The sequence below is a fragment of the Ischnura elegans genome, chromosome 5, assembly GCF_921293095.1.
Source record: "Ischnura elegans chromosome 5, ioIscEleg1.1, whole genome shotgun sequence".
Lineage (NCBI taxonomy): Eukaryota > Metazoa > Arthropoda > Insecta > Odonata > Coenagrionidae > Ischnura > Ischnura elegans.
In genome coordinates this window covers 122,392,143-122,412,982 of record NC_060250.1, presented here as the reverse complement: position 1 = coordinate 122,412,982, position 20,840 = coordinate 122,392,143, and the positions used below count along the sequence as shown (strand labels likewise).

At 39.5% G+C, this 20,840-nt stretch overlaps 1 protein-coding gene across 1 annotated transcript; it reads right to left on the bottom strand.

Moving 5' to 3' along the window:
- Positions 1–871: 871 nt before the first annotated feature.
- LOC124159495 (T-box protein VegT-like) lies at positions 872–17,193 on the bottom strand. Its single transcript, XM_046535335.1, has 6 exons — positions 17,086–17,193; positions 11,098–11,245; positions 6,200–6,485; positions 4,559–4,699; positions 3,753–3,984; positions 872–2,252 (listed from the first exon to the last, which is right to left on the bottom strand). Exons 1-6 carry the CDS (start codon positions 17,159–17,161, stop codon positions 1,915–1,917), a joined length of 1,221 nt encoding a protein of 406 aa, XP_046391291.1. The 5' UTR covers positions 17,162–17,193; the 3' UTR covers positions 872–1,914.
- Positions 17,194–20,840: the final 3,647 nt, after the last annotated feature.

Sequence of the window (20,840 nt, the reverse complement as noted above, 5' to 3'; positions counted from 1 at the left end):
TCCATATAGTCGCCTTAACCACTCGTGGACATCAGCTAATGCCAATGAAGAGAGCTACCTCCCTCGCATGGTAAGCTATGTGAAGGAGGGATGTAGCTCTTCTCAAAGTGAAGTGTTCAACTAGTGGCGTAACTATGAGGATAGACCCCCCCCCCCCCCAAAGCCTCAGATAAACAAAAAAAATATTTAAAGATATTGTCTAGTTTTGACTTATAATAACTGCATCTGCTTTAAGTTAAATTTTAAGTGACAAAATGACGTAAAATGTATTTCCAGGCATGTCATTTTTCACAAATTTTCCCTGTAGCAAATAAGCCAAGCATATTCCAAGCATCCCCAAAGCATATTCCAAGTTACGCCACTGTGCTCAACCATTCTTCTTATGTTTCGTGGCTTTTTCACTGTGTGGTAGTGTGCATTCCATTTCACTTTACTTTTTATTTTATTATTTTCTGCTCTCTAGCTTACATTTAATACAGCTTATACTGCACCCTCCCAAAAATAATATTCAACAAAATGATTTATTTATATTAACCTAATGGAGGAATATGTATGCATTGCTTGCATAAAGGAAAAGAAATGCTAATCCATGAATCGTTCCAAATGGGAAAACGCTGTAAACGTAGGCCGTGACTATTTGGATTCAGCTGTAATTTAATTATAGTCCACCATCTACTTATATTTTTGGCAATGACCTCTAACAAACCACATACTAGTATGCACAGTGGCCTGGAAAGCCCATGGTTTAGGAGCCTAAGGCATTGTTTCTCAAGGTTATGAATGGGAAAATATTTTTCATGTTTTCTACCCTTATGCTATTTTTTTTTTAATTTTAATTAAATTTAGAAAAGTTAACTCACTTATACAGAAATGAATTGAAAGCATTTTTATTGGAAAGTAAGATGAAATAGGTACCAAAATTTGCAGTTTACACAAGTGGCTTTGCATTTGTTAACTACATAATTAGTTCATTACTGCAGAATATTTTCATTGCCCTGCTAATAAAAAAATCTCATATGGAAATAGCAATTTAAAATGGCTACCAACTTTCCTATGAGCAAAAGATTTCCACCCAGAACCAATGGATGACATCATAACTGGAAATTTGTCTATTATTAGTGATTTTTACCATGAAAATAACTTGCAAATAATTGTATATTCTTCAGAAAATATGTTAGCCAGCTTTCAAGAAACATGGGCAGTATTAAAAGTATTGAAGGAGTAAGTAAGGTTGGTATTGTAAGTAACAAATGAGATGGTAGTAAGCTGGAATTTTCAGCATTTTATTACATTAAATAATGGGTAGAGATTTTTAAATTATGATTGATTTCATGAGATAGCAGTATTTCAAAAGACTTGCAACAGCCTTCGTTAGCATCCAAAGTCCATATGACCCTCTTCCCTGAGCTTCCCATTTTGACTGCTTGACTGGGACATTGCTTAATTGCTTCCCTTCATTGATGCAATGGTTTCATTGGTTATAAAATGCAAGAAACAAAATAGGTGCACTTTGGTCAACTCACAGCTGGTGATAGGGAGAATGTCTGGTCAAGAACACCATCTCATTGATCTTAGGGAGGAGTTCACGTGCTCACACATACTCCAATGGAAGAAAGAACAACACCACTGATGGAGAGAATGATTGTAAATGTTTCAGAAACTGATTAACAGCTCTATAGTTTCTTATCAGTTCATTCATCAGTTATTGATTGGTTAATTCACACCACTGAACATTCACAAGTGGGTATTTGACACCAACGGTGAAACCCATCACCAGTGAATGGAAACTGACTAGTGAGTGATGTGATGTGCCTACATCAACATCGACTGGTGGGGTTTGACCAGTTACCTATTGCTGTCAAATTTTTCCTGGGAAAAGCGACCTTTGATCAACAGGTATCATCTGTTTGCCGGTCAGGGGCGCTTAACACTCAGGTCCAGTAGCACTGCAGGTGGCTCAGAGGGGGCATTGTCCCATCGAGCGTCTGTTGCTGTGGGGGGGTTCGTTCCCACCACTGGGGTGAAGACGGAGGGGGGGACAAGTCCAGCTTGCTGGGCGAGGGATGCCCACAGCACCAGGCTTTGCAGGTGGTCATAGGTCAGGGGCCAGTTTGGGACCGTCCTCGCATCCGGAGCCACAGTCATGGGGCTGTAGTAAGGTGGGGGCATGGGCGACGGGTTGCCAAAGGGCCCTGGGGCCCAGGTCACTTGAGATGCCGATGGCCGATGATTCGTCACCTTCTCTTGTGTCCCTGGAAAGAGAACAAGGCCAAAAGATGCTCAACTCACTCACTCGTGGGGTTCAACCCAAAAGTTGGTTTGAATAGGTCAGGCTAGAATCTACCCATGGCTGGCATAGATGCAAAGTGCTGCATGTGCAACAGTGAGTTAATGTGCCCCTTACAATGTAAATATGCATAGAAAACCATCTGAAAAATGATAAAGATGTGAAATGAAAAATTAGTATAAAATGTTTGGAGCTCAATACCTGAGGTTTTCATTTTAAATGAAATAAAAACTTACCCTGATTGTTAGCCATAAATAGAAACATTAAAGCAAGGAAATTAATCCAGCAGAGAAACGTCCAATGGATTTTACCAGACAGTGGCTGACTTACAGCGGGTTAGAGTTACAGCATCTGTTACCAGAAACTTGAATTCAAATAATTAAAACCTGATTCAGTCTGATGAAATTAACTTAAGTAATCAGTCCAGTGTTGCTTTCCCTTCAGGAGCTAACTATCATGTGTGTTGTCCTAAATTATTGTATAACTGCCCACAATAATGAGTGTAATTTTTTCACGTTTGATCTTTAAAATTCCTTTCCTTATTACCTTGCCCCTCCCAAAGTTGGGCGTGCGCAACCGCACTCATGTTTTAGACTGGCCCTGAGCCAACCCTTGGCAAAGCCACAGGCATGCAATTTTGCGTATGCAGGGTGAAAGGGCCAGTTCCCTTCCCTACTGCCAATGAGGGCTCTGGGGAGCCCTTCGAGGATATAACATACCGCGGCCGGGAACCAAGCCAGTGGCTTATACGCCCAGACACCCGGGGAGGGGGTGGAGAGGAAGGAAAAAGGAAAGAGGAGCCCGACGACGCCTCTGGGAAGGGATAGGAGCAGAAGGAACGGGACGGGGAAAACACCTTATCGCTATGGAAGCGAAAAGGGCCCAACTTAATAGCGAAACCAGGAAAAGCCATTAATGTTCTAACGATCTTGGAGGATTATTCTATGAGGAAGAACAATCCAATGATCAGATCCTTAGATATCCCTTCCCTACTGTTGTCTTTATGATGGTGACACAGAAAAACAGTGGGAATTGACATGAGAAACCATACCAACAATCCCTTCCATAAAAACATGGAGCCAAATAATATGAGCCACACAAACTCATCCAATGGGATAGGCCCTGAATGGGAGGTGTCATTAAAGACATCAGAGAGAGAACCATCCCTGAGGTCACGAAAAATATAGTACATACTCAGTACGTATAAAGGAAATGGAGAAGTCCAAAATGAATGCAGGAATATCAAATGTTAAAATAAATTGAGGGTTGAGAATCCAGAAAATTAGTCACTCAGTACTTCAACCCAAAAGGCAGGTTTGGGTAGGTGTGGGTAGAGGTCACCCTTGACATTAACAGTATGCAGCTACAGCATAATTTGGTGAATTGCAGTATATAACTCTCCATTCTTATGAGGTAAATTATACATGGAATTATCTGGTCTACTGTTCCAATTGCATATCGTTACCTGATTGATCATGGCCATCGTTGTTGTTGAGGTCAACGTCTTCTTGTTGGGGGACATGTGTTGTTGTAGAAGTTGGAGACTGCAATGCGCGTGGGGAGCGCTCACCCACCAGGCGGCAGAACCCATCCGCTTCCCCCTCCTCCATCTTGCGCTTGCTCCTTGACATACCGCCTTCTCGGAAACCTTTGGCGAATGGGTTGTGGTCGATCTTCAGTTTGGTGATCTCTCCATTCTGCAATGGAAATATTGATTTGAGATATGGGTAACCAATAGAATGGCTCAAACAATAGGAAACTTTAACCTCAAGCCACCAGATACCCTGTGGCCTCCCTTCATTAAGGGATTTGATATCAGCCCTTTAATCTTGATGGTAAATCATTATTAATATATGCATTAAGTACATGGCATTCCCTTTTAGGAGATTAGATAGATAATATACATCTTAAAGACAGCTGAATTATGTAATCAAAAAGGCGTAAGTGTGTGCGCCTTCGATGCTGAAGTCTGTGTTCTTATAGGTAGAATGATGAAGTATCAAGATTATACATATGACATTAAATGATATAAATGATTTGAAACTCTTGATGCACGACATTTGAACACTACTTTCCACATTGTCTTTCCCTAACTCTCTTCACCCAAAATATAGGCCTCTTCAACCCCACTAGCCCACTTCCGGTGCCAACAATCAGCAAAATTTGGGCACCTTTGTCAATTAAGTGTCTGCAGGGGCACCCTCAGAGGGTCACATCTGCCACTAAATAGGCACACTTTACTCTCAGTTTCTTCGTTTGTGCTTTACTTACCTGATACGCAGTCACTGCCACAAACTCCGTCTCTGGGAAGGAGAAGAGATGGTGTTTGGGTGCGGGGCCAGCGCCAAGTGGGGGCGAGGCCTCCACAACGTGCACCCGCGGTAAGTACCTGTGCATTGATGTCAGAACCACCTGAGGGAAAACACAGTCAGAGATAATGAATGAACACATAATAGCAAATTTGCAGTACTGATGTGTATATAATACTCTGAACCAGGCAGCATCATATGTCATCATAAAGCTCAGGACATATTGGACGATGGACATTTTCTAAAATATTAAATATTTACTTAATATACGATTTTAATTTTTCCTGGTGAATACTTCTGACGAATATTTCTCGGGTTTGCAGCCAGGTTAATGTTTTTATTCAAGCCGACGTTTTGGGAGATGACTTGTCTCCCATCCTCAATGCTGTGTTACTTTATGGAAGACCAATTTCACACTAAGTTTATTTACTTATTTGTTTCATTAAACCTTCACTTTGCATAAAATTTAACTCAACTTTTATTCAATAAAATTTTTAAATTAATTGATAAAAAAATTAACTTCAGTTAATTTATTTGTTAAATTTTGGAAATTATTGATCTGTTTGAAATTTGGCATGCAGTTTGTTCAGCAGACAAAGGGGAAAATAAATTGGTATACTATAAAAATGCAATGCAGCAAAGTAGTTGTGTGAGAATGTAACAAATAGGCCCGGAAGAATAAATCCAAATAAAAATGGAGTTGAGTGTATGCCATGTAAGTATACTTGTACATACTTTTTTTTAAGAATTTAAGCTTAGTCTAACTTCTATCAGCTAGGAAGCAATAGGTATTTCAATTGCTGATGCAAAAGCATTAGGTTATTTTCATGAATACTGTATTGTTGAAGGACTATGAAGTACATTTATTAGAAATATGTTTGTAGTATATAAGTATAATACTGGTATTCCTTCATAAGCATGATATGAAAGGACGTTTAGGGCTGTAGCATATGAGAAATAAGAGGACAAGTTACTTGCTTTGAAATCGACTTGATTAGGAATGGCAGCTGTTACAGGTTTTTTTTGCGTGTTATCTCATTAAGTTCAGCATGTATCAACCATCATTTGATCTTTGAGAAGGAAGTGATGTGCATTAGAAGCTCTTAATCTGCATTGGTGGAAGTATCAGATAAAGTGTTATGTCTTGTTGTGGTGTCTACCTTTTTGACTGATGTTATGGCTGAATATTCTAGTGTTTTGTTGATGTACTGTTGATCGTTTGGTGATGCAGGATTGTGATTAAGCCAGGTGTAACACCTCTGCTAGGTATCCATAGTTTACCTTCCCGCATTATTTCAATGTTAATGGTCCCCAGAAATATTTAAAAATGGAAATTGAAGAGGCTACACTTCAGACAGCACTGGCAACCCCTGTAAGTATTTCAGAGACTTTTCATCAGAAATTAAGCTTAATTTCATATCTGAAAAGTTTACATTGGCAAGATTTTTCAATGGAGAAAATCCCATCTGAATGTCGATATCCCAATTTCCCGGGCAACACCCATTAGTAGCCGCCTCTGTGCGTATTTTACTATGGGAGAAATATTCACATCCCAGGCAACCATGAATGTATTATGCATGTGAGTTGAGCACAAGTGACTTACGTGTCCCCGTCCACCAAGCGAGTTGTTGGTGAGCTTCACTTTGGAGAAGGAGATGCTGGCAGACATCCAGTGCGCACCTTTGGCTGGCGAGTCCGGATGGACGTAGGTTCGAGCCCCGGCCGGGGCCTGTGCCTCCCCTCTCCCCGCCACCACCCACTCGCGCCCCGAGAAGCGCAGCCGATGGTGCCCCCCATCGGCTGACCCTGGAACCACTTCCAGCAACACGCTGTACTCTACCTCTGGATGCAGACCAGTCAGAGAAATCTGCAGCGATGGGAACATACGCCTGCAAATTGAGCAATGACCATTAGCACGATGAAATATTTCTTTGTATAATTTCTATTTTTGGGCACTGTATTACCTGAATGTATTTTAAGTGTCTGTTTTACATGTTTTGTTTTTAAAAACTCCAGCATTTACGTGCAAGTTTTAAAAAATGAATTCAAAACAGGCAAATTAAAAATTTATTTGTAAAAGAGTGTTCAGGCAACCCTAAAGAAAGCAAGAGGCTCAAAGGGTGTCAAATTCCTAATTTTTGTTAACTTCAACTTCAAATTACTTCAAGTATAATTTGTAACACGAGGAATAAAATTAGAATTATTACTATGATTTCCGACTATGTGACTAAGATTGCAATGGCGATCTCCGAGATAATGTGGCGATTGGCAGATTTTGACATTATCTTTTGTTTGGAAATTGCTATTTCTATAGAAGGGGAGTTTTAGCGATTATATTCTGACACTAATTTACGATACAGTTACATATCATAATTTCTGACCATCTCTAACGATGAATTTAACTATCAGCGACAAGCAATGAATAATATAGCTGAATCATTGATATGTATAGTGGGCAACTAAATATCAGTAAACACCCTCAATGCAAATTTCTGGCTATTTCCCAGATTCGAAGTTCTATTTCCTTTCATTTAAAAATTCCTAATATGGAGATTTATTACCATGCATATTACAAAAGAGGATCCTCAAGACGGCCTCTAAATGTGCTGTCACGCACCCAGCAAAATCGATTTGCTAACGCGTTGCTAATGGAGAAAATGGTCCGAGTTTCACCGGTAAATAAAGCAAAACAAGGTATCTTCACCGGAATGATGATGTTATTTATCAAATTCATTACTTTATAATGCCATTCCTCGCAATTACAAACATTACTCTGCAAAATGTTGGAAAAAAGTGGATCGCAGTGCACTCGCCACCGCGCCGCGGGCATTTTTGAAAGTCTATTAAAATGCGACCGAAGTGGAAAGAGAAATCAGCCTTCCATGGGATGGAATTGGGCCTCCTCTATACATTCCCCTTACGCACATTTTCGTTTCCCTTACGCAAAGTTTAGGGCTCGAATCGCCCGCTAGAGTTTGACAGCGGTTGCTGTGTCAAATGCAGCAGGGCGGCACATTAAATCGTCATCAGACTCTGGGTGCAAAGAAAATATAAATCGTATTCGTCAGCGCTTCAATCCGGGCGGGAATTCACAAGCGCTCCTATCCTGAAAAGCTTTCCTATACAAACCTCCTATTTTGTTGAGTTTTTTTTCCTCCAACAGCTTTTGACGGGAATATATTATTTTCCAAAATTTTTATGCGTACGGTTTATTTAAGGCGCGTTTTCCGTCAATGAAGAGACTACCACGCTTGATAACGCGGGTGTAACTTTTTAAACTGAACAAAAAAGTGTGATCACAAGAGGTTATTATTTTCTTTTGGGACCAGACGGCAATTATCGTTCACTCAAACCCCAAGCCGCAATTCTGAAACTTTCCTCAGAGGCGGGGTACCGACAACGATCCGAAGGAAAATTCCGAAAACCCTCACTCTCCCCCACTTAAAATTAAAAATGGTGGAATTTCCGATATTTTGATACATTCCGGCACTCGAATGCCTCCATAACTATAAAATTTTCATCGAATATCATTACTTATTTGATAAATATATATAGATGAAAGAATCATAATATGTGCTAATTATCTTTCACTATGCCCAACTGCGGTTCTATGTAACCAGCTAAAATCGAAGTTTCGAACTAAAATTTTCCGGAGACTTCAACAGGTGAATGGGTTAAGCAGTCCATCAAGTTCCTTGGGCTTTCACTGGTGGTAGCCTCACCATGGTTGTACCCAGCGAGGAGCAGGGAGGGAGGGGGCAGCTGCCCCTCCCTAGAAGCAAAAATCGCATAAGTCTTTAAGCAAAATCAGTACTGAATTGAAATGAAAGTATTCAACAAATTTTCTTTTAACCCACGAAAAATGATATGTATTAGTATAAGATATGTAACTAAAATAAGACTATTTTTTCAAATGTCACAACTTGACTTGCCACACCATGGATTGCCCTCCCCTAGACTATGGCTTGCTCCCCCTAGTCATGATCCTGTGTACGCCCTTGGGCCTCACTTTTATAAAGCAGGACATCAGATGGCAGTATGGAGAAATCCGAGGACAATGCCTATTATTACTATTTATTACACGGCGGATTATGGTGGATATTTGTAGTTGGTAGAAACATTCAGTAAAATATTCGTGATAACTGGGTGAAAGGTCCTATTTTTTCCCTAAATGCTCTACGGAACATGGAGCTAAAAAGAAAAAGGACAAATTTTCCGGGGCTAAGAGTTTATTCAAGGCTAATTTAAGTACTTCGCGATGTTCGACGCTTACCGCATGGAAACACATTACCTTCGTTGATGATATTTTAATGCACCCATACTTAAATTTTCATTTATTGATGCATGATTTTACTACAATTATCTATTTGATGTGAAGGTCATTGATTTTAATTACCTAATGTGAGCATAACAGCCTAGTAAAGAAGTTTAAGAATACTTTAAAAGATTTTTTGTGTGAAAAATGCCTTTTATAGCATTCAGGAGTACATAGAGAGATAAAAAGTCATAACGATGTAAACAAATATTTTTTTCATCTCTTTGTAATATAACTTTGTTTGATAATTTTCTCTTGTAGAATTTTAAATTTTTTATGTGAATTTCTTTGTATATAGTTTCATTTAGAAATTTTTATTTGAAAAACTTGACGAAACCCACTCAAGTGTAATCTTGTCTTTCCATGGTGAATAAATCAATCAATCATAGCGCATTTTAATCCACGTGCGTTTAAAATTATTTTCTATATGACACTGCCAAAATTTACGTCTCACAAGGGGAGTGTCCGAAATCAGAGTCTTAGAATTCAACGAAAAACCTTTCATTCGCATATAAGTTATAACACAATAACTTATAAATTTTAGATTTTAATATTTTTCCACGAAATTTAAACTGTTAGGTTAGTAGTCGGTACGTATGCTTTATTTTTCATACTCAAGGACATAAGTATATTTTTTGCTCGGCTGAGGACGAGTAGAAATTTACCAAAATCAACCAATGACCTTTTAAAATCAATTTAATCTGATATCATATCAATCTTCTGCATTATGAAAAGTGTGCCGTGTTAGTCACCTGCAATTAATTCTCAAACAAAATTTTAAATCTTATTATAATCTAAATCGTTGGCCATTAATTAGTTCGTAATTATCGAATATGACGATGGCTAAGTTCTAACAACACGTATCACAAAAATAGCAACTGTTCAGGAGAGCATAAAAACGATTAATTTTTTCTAATTGTACGCTAAAATTCATAAAACTGAAAAAAGCATACAATTGCCAAAGAAGAGTTGTTTTTTGCTAGAATTTTATTTTTTAATGTCATTGCACTTTGTTTAAGATACCTGTGTCAAACCCGCCAAATTTTGAGGTACGTGTTGTCAGAACTTAGCCATTGATGAATGCTTATTTGCATTTATGCTAACGCTATGCATTTACTTACACACGAAGAGTCATTGTGATTTGCGAAAAATAACAAAAACCCCATTAATCAACTTACGGTGGGTTGTGAGCCTAGAAGATTTTACCTACTGTCAAAGAAGAATGAAAAATGAAATGATGAAATGTGTCGGCCCAGTGGCGTAAGTATGGGGGGATGAGGGAATGTATAACCCCCCACCCCCACAGGCTCAGAGAAACAAAAAAATATTTAAAACTATCGTCTAGTTTTGACGGATAATAACTGCATCAGCTTAATTTTAAAATTTTAGTGCCAAAATGATGTACAACATATTTCCAGGCCAGTCTTTTTTCAAGTCGGCGAGGGTTTTTACCCTATCCCGCCCTTCGATTCCTATCCCTACCCTGGAGGCGTGAACGGGCTCCTTAATCGCGGCGGCGCCTCCATCCTTTTTCCTTCCCACTCCAATCCCCTCCCCGGGTGAGCGGGCGTATCAGTTGAATTACTGGGTCCCGGCACCGGTGCGTTGTAACCTTCTAAGGACCCCCCTTGGTTCCTCATACTCTGGCATAAGCCACTCAGGGTTAAAATTTACCGACACAATTTTTCTCCTTCCTGCATTAGAGTTGAAATAAACGGCTCGTGAAGATTCTCATCTGAAATGTAGCACTTAATGGTGCGAAATCGTGGACACTTACGAAAGAGGACGAGAGATAGCAGGAGGCCTTCAAGATGTGGGTATGGAGAAGAATGTAGAAGGTTAAGTGGACGGAGAGGAGGAAAGACGAAGTGCTGGACATGGTGGATGAGGAGAGGCAGCTTCTAGAGGAGAGACGGAGGAGACAGAAGGTTTGGATGAAGCGAAGGCTAAGCGAGGAGGGGATTTTGGGCAAAGTGTTCGAGGGGAGAATCTTGGGTAAACTAGGTAAAGGAAGATAGAGAATAGGATTTATAGATAGAATAAAAGCGAGTTGGCTTTATTGAGAAATTAAGAGAAAAGTCGTAGTTGAGACTCGTTAAACGTTCCATGTAAATTTTCCTTAACAATTAAAATGTTTTGATAATAAAAAAAGTCCGACGATGGGTAAAGTGAAGAAAGGATATTACCTGCCCGTTTTGGTGATGATCATCTCGGTGCCCGATCGGTGGAAGCGACTCCACAGGTCCGAATTGTCGAGTGCGACCGCCACGCCTTCCTGCGGCTGCGTCTCGAACAAACGGCGACCCGTGCGAGGTGGATGAGGCAATCGGCTAACTGCAGAAATATACATAGAAGCATCCCGTATGTAAGAACAAATTAAGACGAGAGCGCATCGAATAGAGTGCGTCATTTACGGAATTCACTCGAGCAGTAGCGAATACAAAAAAACTCGAGGAGGGGGGGAAAGATATAATAATAATAATAATATAAATAATTTTATTACTCTACGCACAAATTACATGACAATAGCAAAATTGAGTAATTTTAGGTAGCCGCGAAGGATAACCTGTTTGAGGCTATAACCATCCAAAATAATAATACATTATGCTTTACATATAGTGTAGCTCATTTTGTGTTACCTTGGTGATCTATGTTAACAAAATTTAAGGGCGTTTATGAAAAAACAACTAAAGTAGTATTTATAATTCATTTACACCAATATTTTATAACAATATTTGTTCAACACTTTCTTTAGTGAGAAGCCAAGAATGTGCATTTTGCAAAAACTTTTTCAAAGACTTTGAAATAAAGCATGATTGGGGTAACTAATTAAAAACATTTGGTCCTACGTACAAAAAACATATCTTGAGCTTCCTTTGCTTTTGTAATAAAGACATATAATTATGTCACATGTAAAGCTGAAGAAAGTTTCATTTAAACTGATAATACGTATATACAAGGCAATTCCATCTTACGAATTAAAAAAGTTAAAATAGGGTGGTTTCCTATTATTTTTTTATTTCCTAAATCGAAAGATTATTACTCCTGGAGTACGTATTTCACGCTTTTAGACTTTAAAATGACGATAGCTATTTTTCGCGACTAAATGGAAAGGGAAAAATTTCAAGCGCGCGAAAACGCGACGGCTAAGTATTAATGATGGGAAAACTCCGTGTGACGTCGTTCTGGTTCCCGCTGCCGCAAGTGAGGTGACCTTGGGGCGAGGTTTTGAGCGCTGATACGACGCAGGATGCTAGCAGGTAGCAGAGTACCCTGCTAGCTGGTAGCGCTTGGCTTAAATATTGATTATTAATACCTTAACAAACAAGGAAAACTTTCCGACCTTAGCTAGTTTTAATAGGTGATTATTAAGACCATGTTTCCCTGAGCTCTGTGCCTCATGCATGCATTGGTAATTTCAGACGATGTAAAACTCCTATCTATTCGTGTAGAAACTAGGTCCCTGTGACGTCACGTGGAGTGGCATCGCATGGGCGCCAATCTGGCCTTTTTCAAATGAGGATAAAATTGACCATTGCCATTCGTCAAAACCGGTATTTCTTAAACCAAATAATTTGTATATTATGAATACACTAATGGTGGGTAACGAATCGCAATCAATGCCTTTCGTTTTCTTTGATGAAGGAAACTACCCTATTGTGGTTCTGCAATGTCAGGCAATGCGGGCGGGCACGCGCCCACGTGACCCCCATAAATACCCGCCACTGATCTCGAAGGATCTTCCTCGGAACGGGAGGATGAAGCTATACTCGCGCCCTATCTCTCTTCTTCAATACGTAATTGTAGTTTAAAAATTGAGCTACAGTCTTCAATTTTTCTGAAAATTCAGAGTAGACCCTTTTGTTTATTTGACCCATCAATATAGATCTTCAATTACCACCCTCCACCTACACTCAGCAGCGTTGCCACGTCTATTGGCTAATTCCCCACGGAATCCTTCGAAAGCTTATTTTTCACGGAAGAGATAAATCAAAATAGGTAACCTCTTTTTTGTCACAAGGCGATTGATTGGATGGAAAGAGATGTGGAAAAGTTGTAGTGGTTACTCATAAAATAAAACTGTACCGTGTGGGGTTGATGGAGGCTATTCTCGTATGTAAGTGATGAACGTGATATTTATCGTATACAAAATAGATATGCTGATTTAGAATGCAGCCCTCTACGGAGAGGAAACTTGGACGCCGAGGAAAAATAACAAGAAAAGAATGAGGATATGTGGTAGGAATACATTAGGGGTATGGACAGAATGAAATGGTTTTACTCTGAATTGAAATAGGAGGAAGACCTGTATGGAAGAGGGGAATGCTGTGTGTATTCAAAGGTAAATAAGAGTGTATTCACTGGTAAAGCACCTTAATAATAATCATATATACCTAATCTTATATATTTTCATCGGGACAGGCAAAGTACGCTATTCTACAACAATCCATTGATAGTGAACCAGCGTTCATTATACCTTGCAGTATTTTTCTGAGTAAAAAACTACCGAAAATGACCGAAGTATGATTTTATACGTAATTCCCGTGAAACCAAAGGTACCCACTGTCCTCACCTCTAATTCACAGTGTCCGACGATATCTGGTGGAAATGTTTTATATCCATGAGAATGAAATAAAATGGTAACCTTCCACACAATTTTATTTACTAAAGTACCGACCCGGTTTCGACACGTAGCGTAAAAAATCGAAACCGGAAAGGTACTTTAGTAAATAAAATTGAGTGGAAGGTTACCATTTTATTTTATTCTCATGGACTCACCTCTAATCCCATTCTTCACAGATAGGGTTGGTATTCAATCCACTTTTTGTGACCCAAAGATGGAAATCGATTTACATTTTAGGTTTTCCCGTGATTATTAACATTTATGCACTTCAAAATGTCTTGTGTAAGGCTTCTTCCCTGTTTACTTAACACTTTGAATTTCTCCGTCTATGATTTCCCCTCACCAAACTTATCACGGACCAGAATTACTATTACCTGTCGCGTGAGCATTAGTCACTTAAAGCTATGGCAACAACCGTGAGTGCAAAAATGACGTAGGTAATATTTATTATCATAGAAACTCTTACCATTTTTGCTGTAATTCTTTTCACTTACATAAATACTTTAAGATCTCCCAAATATGCTGACAGTAACAAAACTATCTCAGAGAAGAAATGCAAAAAGAGTACATTCAGGAAAAATGCATTAAATTGAAATAGGGAAAATTAAAATGCTATCGTTTCCAAAGCATTGCTCGAACTCACAGCTCCGGACGTAAATTTAACTTCTATGACGAACACAACTGACTATAGTTCTTTTAAATCGATAATTTTACTTCAGCAGTCTGTGCAATGTCTAGAAAACTGCCGGCCGACGAAGAAGTTCCCCAAGTTTTTGGAAAAACAATACCCAATGTGAATGATCAATGAATATTCTTTAAAATATTCGTTTAGTCCATTCCCAAATATTTTATATTTTTAGAATATCAGACTTTTTTATTAACAAAAAAGGGAAGATATGTCGCAGAGTGGTCGAAAACCACTCGAAAAAGATTCATTCACTGAGAGGAAATAAGCAGATGAAGAAACATAGGTTGTATATATTTGTGTCCTTTCGGCTAATTACTGTCCAATATCAGTTGATAAAAATTCCAGTTTATAAATAAATTACAGTTGATAAAACTCATATTAACTACAATTCTCACTAAATAACCACATAAACTCGTACTTGAAATCATTTTGATTAACCTAGAGAAAGAAAAATACTTGGAATTCGATAGATAATCATAGTTTCCAAATTTCTAGCACTTGATTACGAAAAAATGTGGGAAGTTACATGTACGAAAGCACAAACGCTATCGTAACAGTGGGAATGCGAACCACAATTAGCTTTAAGGACCAGGTGGAAATTTACCATTCTACCCTGAAGAAATTACATCATAGTAAAATCACGGATTAGCCTGAATAAAAAGTTCGAAGGCATGAGGTAAGTACCATTATTTCGGTCATCAATTTATATTTATTAAAATTCATTGAATTAATTAGTGGTAAGAGTTAATTTACCAATATATTTCTGCCTATTTCTACTCCATGAATGAAACTGTTTAGAAATGAATGTGTGAACGTAGATAGTCATAAAAAAATCGATAATAACTTTTTTCTTGAGTCACCTGCATTGAATATGTTGATTTTAAAAATTCCTCTTTTGTAAAAAATGAAAAAAATATGATTGCGTTGGACTCGAACCTTCCCAGAACTTCACCGCATCTACCGCGCACAGAATAGACCACCTGATCGTCTTCGGAGCCACGTATTACTGAGACATAATCGTGAGTCTAAGGATGAACCTAAAGAGAGGAAAAACCTCGCCACGGAGTCGGAAAGAAAACACTTCGATGGGATGTGGACGTGAGTTTCCTCAGTGCATTCCATCCGCTAATCTGAAATTCGCTGGGCCTTTTGCTCCTGGAGTTTGACTACAGCCTCGGTAGATCAGTCGCGTCTGCGTCCGTCCAAGTCGGCTCTTGGTGCCGTGAAAGCAAAGGATGCAGTGCCAACCTTCCAAGTTTTCACCGACCCGACCACATCAGTAAAGTGGGGCTCGTGGGTGTCCACATATTATTGGAAACAATAGTACATCGTTGACATCTGCTACCATAACAGGCGACAGTAGGAGATCGAATCAACAAGTGGCTCATCGATATAAAAAAAGAGTAAATGTGATCTTTCGGGTACGTCAGGGTAAAGTAAATATGTCATATCACTTGCAGATTGTTGATCCGATCGTCTGCTGTCGTCTGTTACGAACTATGTACCCTATATACCATTCCGTCATAAATACAAGTACCGCATAACAATGAATTGAATTGTTGTCGCAGCGCTATCGACCATATCTTGGATTTTTTAGAAAGAAATACGGGAAAATCCTAAATTTGGTGAAAATCCGATGAGGGCGGAAAGATCCATTTATTCTTAGTCCTTGAAATCTACATCTACACAATACCATACGAGCTTCCTAACGGGTGTTTGGATGGGGGGCTGTTCACCAACATTCAGCATGTTAGATAATCCCAACACGCACACCACACGGCCATAAAAATATTACGCAATATAGCAAAATTTTCGTCTACATTCATGCAAAGGATAAATTTGCTAACTGTTAGTAATTCCGATAGCAAATCCATGCGATGGAGACTATATTTTATAAAAACATTAATTAACAGCAATTAGTCGTCCTAGCGAGCGAAGCCATTAATTTTATTAATCGAGTCACCGTTACTATCTTTGGTAATACGAAGAAAGAATGTCATTTTAAATCTCTCCGTTTTGCAGCCTATTTCATTCATTTTCTCGTCGTGTTCACGTCTATCATAATACGACTGTAATCGAAGGATATTTTTCACGTCATAGATAGAATGGAATATTTGCCCCCGCGAGTAATGAATTTGAGCATTTATGAAATTGATATCGGGTATTTCATTGCAAATATAAATTCCGCGAAACAGCCCCAACTATAGCTTATTTCCCCCTCGTGAAATTCCGATGGCTCTGTCATCTACGATGTTGATTTTTGTGGACCCATTCAAATCCGCGGTGCGTGACAACACACAACAGTAATCAAGTGGAGAATCCTCTAATGGCACTACATATTAACTTCTCCCTATTTCGAATATCGGCCTCCGTCAAAAGCGATGGCGCCGGAACCATCAGGCACTCCACAGGAAGTAGGACTTATACGATGGAAGACTCAAGAAGATATTCAAAATAAGTTTTTGAAAAAGGCGCAGCAGTAACTTGGGTTGCAATCATTCACGGAGCGCAGACCGATTCCTCGCTTCAAAAACCTTCACGGTCATCTTAAGCGAGAGTCGCGATGGGTTTTACTTTCTCCTCTAGCACTTGACCACTCGCATTCAGGATAAATTTTACGTGAGTAAGCGCTTGTCGTTCAAATAGGAGCCCTTATAGAGATTCCACATTCACTTTCCTACTTAAAGATTCATCATTATACTAACTCAAGGATTATAATTTACTTGCAAATATTCAAGCAGTAGTAAGTAAATTATGCTAAAAAATTATAATTTAAAGATTCATATCAATAGCTACAATGTGATTCTGTGCTATCGTACCCTCACTTCACACACATGGCATTAATTGCCCGTTCACACTCACTTTTGCGCCGCCTGCTCGGAGACTCTAGCCTTGTTGTTGTCTGGTGGTCGCCATGGTGATCCCTATCCATATCCATCTTCAGTCCGCCCGTCAGCTTCGCTCGGCAGTCCTCAGCCAATTGACCCGTCCTCTCTCGCGGGAGGCCTCACCTCCACCCTCACTCTGATGACTAATGCTCCCCCAACCACACCTCGCAGTTCCCTCGAACGCAAATCCCTCATCACCAAACGGTCAACAGTCCGAAGATTCGTTTGACGCGGTTTTCAGCTCACTATGGCGTTTGGCAGGGGGTGACCAAATACCAGCATGCATCACGCTAGACAATACCTAGATGCACGCGGCCATAAATATATTACGCATTATACATACGTTCACGTCAATGCAAAAGGTATAGAGGGATTGAGGCATAGGATAACTGAGGCATTCCAAACCAATTCGGATGACAAAAACGCTTCATGTCAGGTTATTACGATAACTTCAAGCCAAATGTGGGGGACACTTATGAGAAATATATTTGTGGAAGATAATTTGAAGATAGGATTTGTTGAGCGAGTTGTGAGAAGGATTTCGGATAAATAGTGAAAGGGAGGTGCTATTTGGCACTCGACAGTCCGCGCCTAAAAGAAGCGGCCTGGTTCGAACTGGGTCCGGCGTAAACACAGGTTCAAGACGTGAACCAAATATTAGAAGAAGTGGCTCTCACAAGAAGTGAATTAGATATTAGAAGAAGTGGCTTGTAGACCTTTCTTGGCCCATTGTGCTAATCCCATGTTTATCCTGCTTGCGGCCTGCAGACTGTAGTCAATAATACCGCGGTTAAGTTATGAATGGACACCCATTCAAACGTGAATAAACGTCTTATTTTTTGTGAATTAAAATAATATTTTCTTCATTCAAGAAATTTTGATGCATATATGGTTTTACGTTATCTTTCTTAATATAATTCTATTCAATTTTTTTCACAGTTTTACGGGTTTGCTGGTAGAAGCCAGAATTTTTTCGTCCCTCCAAAAGAATCGCGTCCGATTCTCCCACGACGATTTTCTTATGTAGTACCTTTCCCCTGATGTATGCTATCAAAGAACTTTAATTTTACGCGTTTCTCTATCTTCAGTAAAGTTTCTTCTTCGGCTTCTGCTCCCAGTTCTCCCTTATTTTTTCAACATAGAAACGAAAGATGAAGTAAAGTATCTGGAGGTTACGATAACTTCGAGCACATTGAGGGGAACGTATATGAAATATTTGTGGGAGATGATTTTTGTTTTTTTCCCGGCGAACAATTGCATCGAAGTTTTCTCGGGTTTCGCACCGGGTCAGGTCCTCCATTTCTCCTTCCAACGTTTAGACGAACAACGTTACGGTGTACACCCCGAGGCGTTGAGGATTTGGTATTGGATTCCTGAATTCCTGATGACGATGAGCGAGTTGTCCGTCGAAACGTTGAAAGGAGAAATGGAGGACCTGACCCGGTGCGAAACCCGAGAAAACTTCACAGCATTTGTGGTAGAGCTTTGAAGACTCTATTATTCGTCAAGCGTGCTGTGCAAAGATTTTCGGACAATATAATAAAAGGGAGGTGCTATTTGGCACTCGTCCGGCCACACCTTAAATATACAGCGAGCATATGGGATCCGGCGCAGAAAGACTCAATCCGTGAAATTATTAAAATGCAAAGGAAAGCTGCGCGATCCTTCAAAAACTTCTCTGGGCCTACAGAAAGCGTTACGTAGATGTTAAAAAAGTTAGGCTGGGAGCCGCCAGAGAATGGGAGGCTGCGCGCTAAGCTCAGGTTGCTTGAGCAATGGCGCGTGGATATTTTTCAGAGCGACACGGAGAACACCATATAAGAATCTCACTGTACATCTAAGTCCGATAGAAGCGAGAACTTGAGAGAGATATAATGTCGAACGGATATATATTGGAACTCGTATTTCCTCCGAGCAATAAAAAAATTAATAAATGCCAGGCGGAAGTTCGTTGGAGCCTTTCCTTTATATATATGCCAACGGCTGGTGTCCTAACACCCGCCGCCACAAGTACATTTTGGCGGCTTGCGTGGTAGCATGTACTGTTTGACCTTCGCGGTAAAACCTTTTATGTGATTTAAATCTTGCATGGATAAATTTTAATTGCTAACTTACAAATTTTAGCTTGGATTGTGTAAGTGGTGTTGCACGGAGCGATGTACGATTGGTGGGTCCTCAAAGAACTCTTACTCGTTACGCTACTGGTAGTTGGTCACCCCCTGCCTTAGGTGGTGTGCCTCTACGAGCCGTAGATGTAGAAAATTATAATTGATATTAGTTTAAAATGGCGAATTATAAATAGGAATAAAGGCAAAATCACCAAATTAAAATGGACAAGATACAATTATATAATTTGCAGTGTAATGGTACGTATCTATCAATCGTAATGCGTCATGAGAAGGTTCCAGTACTAGTCTCCAGTTACATGAGGATATACATTAACCACTACCAAGTGAAGTTGCTGATCACATTAAGTAAACGGACTAACATATATGTTACTATAAGGAGTATACTACTTTAATTAATTAAACTTCAGGTTTCAGTTACACGATTGTGTAACTGAAACCTTCATGTAACGTTACAGAAAATAAAATTTTCCTTTTTCCTACCTATCATATTAATTTTTTTTGAAACTGAAAGTTGTGAAAACAGGGAAAAGTACTAAACTGAAAATTTTGGATACTTCACTTGAAGGTCACGAGTTGACACACACCAATGACCCCCTGACAAACACCCTAAAGGTGGCTCTCAGGGTATTATGTAGAAAATGACTGTCAACGTAATGCTTTTGCCTTCTTATTTGCCTTGAGGGACTCCCACCCTTATGGCACACATCTTATCAATGGAAGAGAGGAATTTCATGAGTGATAGCTGAGCTCAAGTGGTGATAGGGAGAGACTTTGCAGCAGAAGTTAAGACGAAAATTCCGAAGGAGAGGCATCGCAGATACGAGCGATGAGGAATTCGACCACTGCGGTGGTGCAGGCACCAAACGATCACCACTCGCTGCCCTCCATTGGACGCATTAGCAGAGGGTGGCATGTTATTCCCACTTAGCACAGAACACACTTGCAATGAACAGGGCTTCTTTGCCACGTTGCTGCTATTTATGTTGGGATACATTTCTTGAGCATAGAGGATCATCGGCTAAATTTAGGGTGCGATTCATAGACGGCACTTTAGAAATGGCCGAATCGTCACTTCACCGTAAAGTGCCCATCCGGAGGTCACTTTAGGACTAAATAGTCCTTTACGGATAAATAAATATGGCCGGACCGGCTGTTGTTGAAGTTGAAATAAGAAGATATTTGGGTTACGGAAATTAATAGGAATTAATTTTTTGGTGAGAACACAGCAGCAGACAAGCGCGTTTCAAGAAATAACCAGAAACGTAATATGTCTCTTTTCCCTGAAAACATATCGAGTCAGTGTTGATGGAGATGACCCATTACTGTATCGGTCGTTGCACTACTTTGGAATTTTTTATGATTATGTGATAATTACGTAACTGCACAGTGAGTGGTTGAACAGGTTGGCATAATTTGTTGATTTTGAATACAAGATAATTATTAAGTTCTTAGGTTATTTATGTGTTTATATTTTAGAATTTCCGTTGCAATAATAGCAAAATTCTGTTTACATTGGCGTTAATGGTCTTCGTAAGCAAAGACTTGAATTTCATGTCGTTTGGGCAGCCAAATGCTAGTTTATATACGCTGTATTGCATTT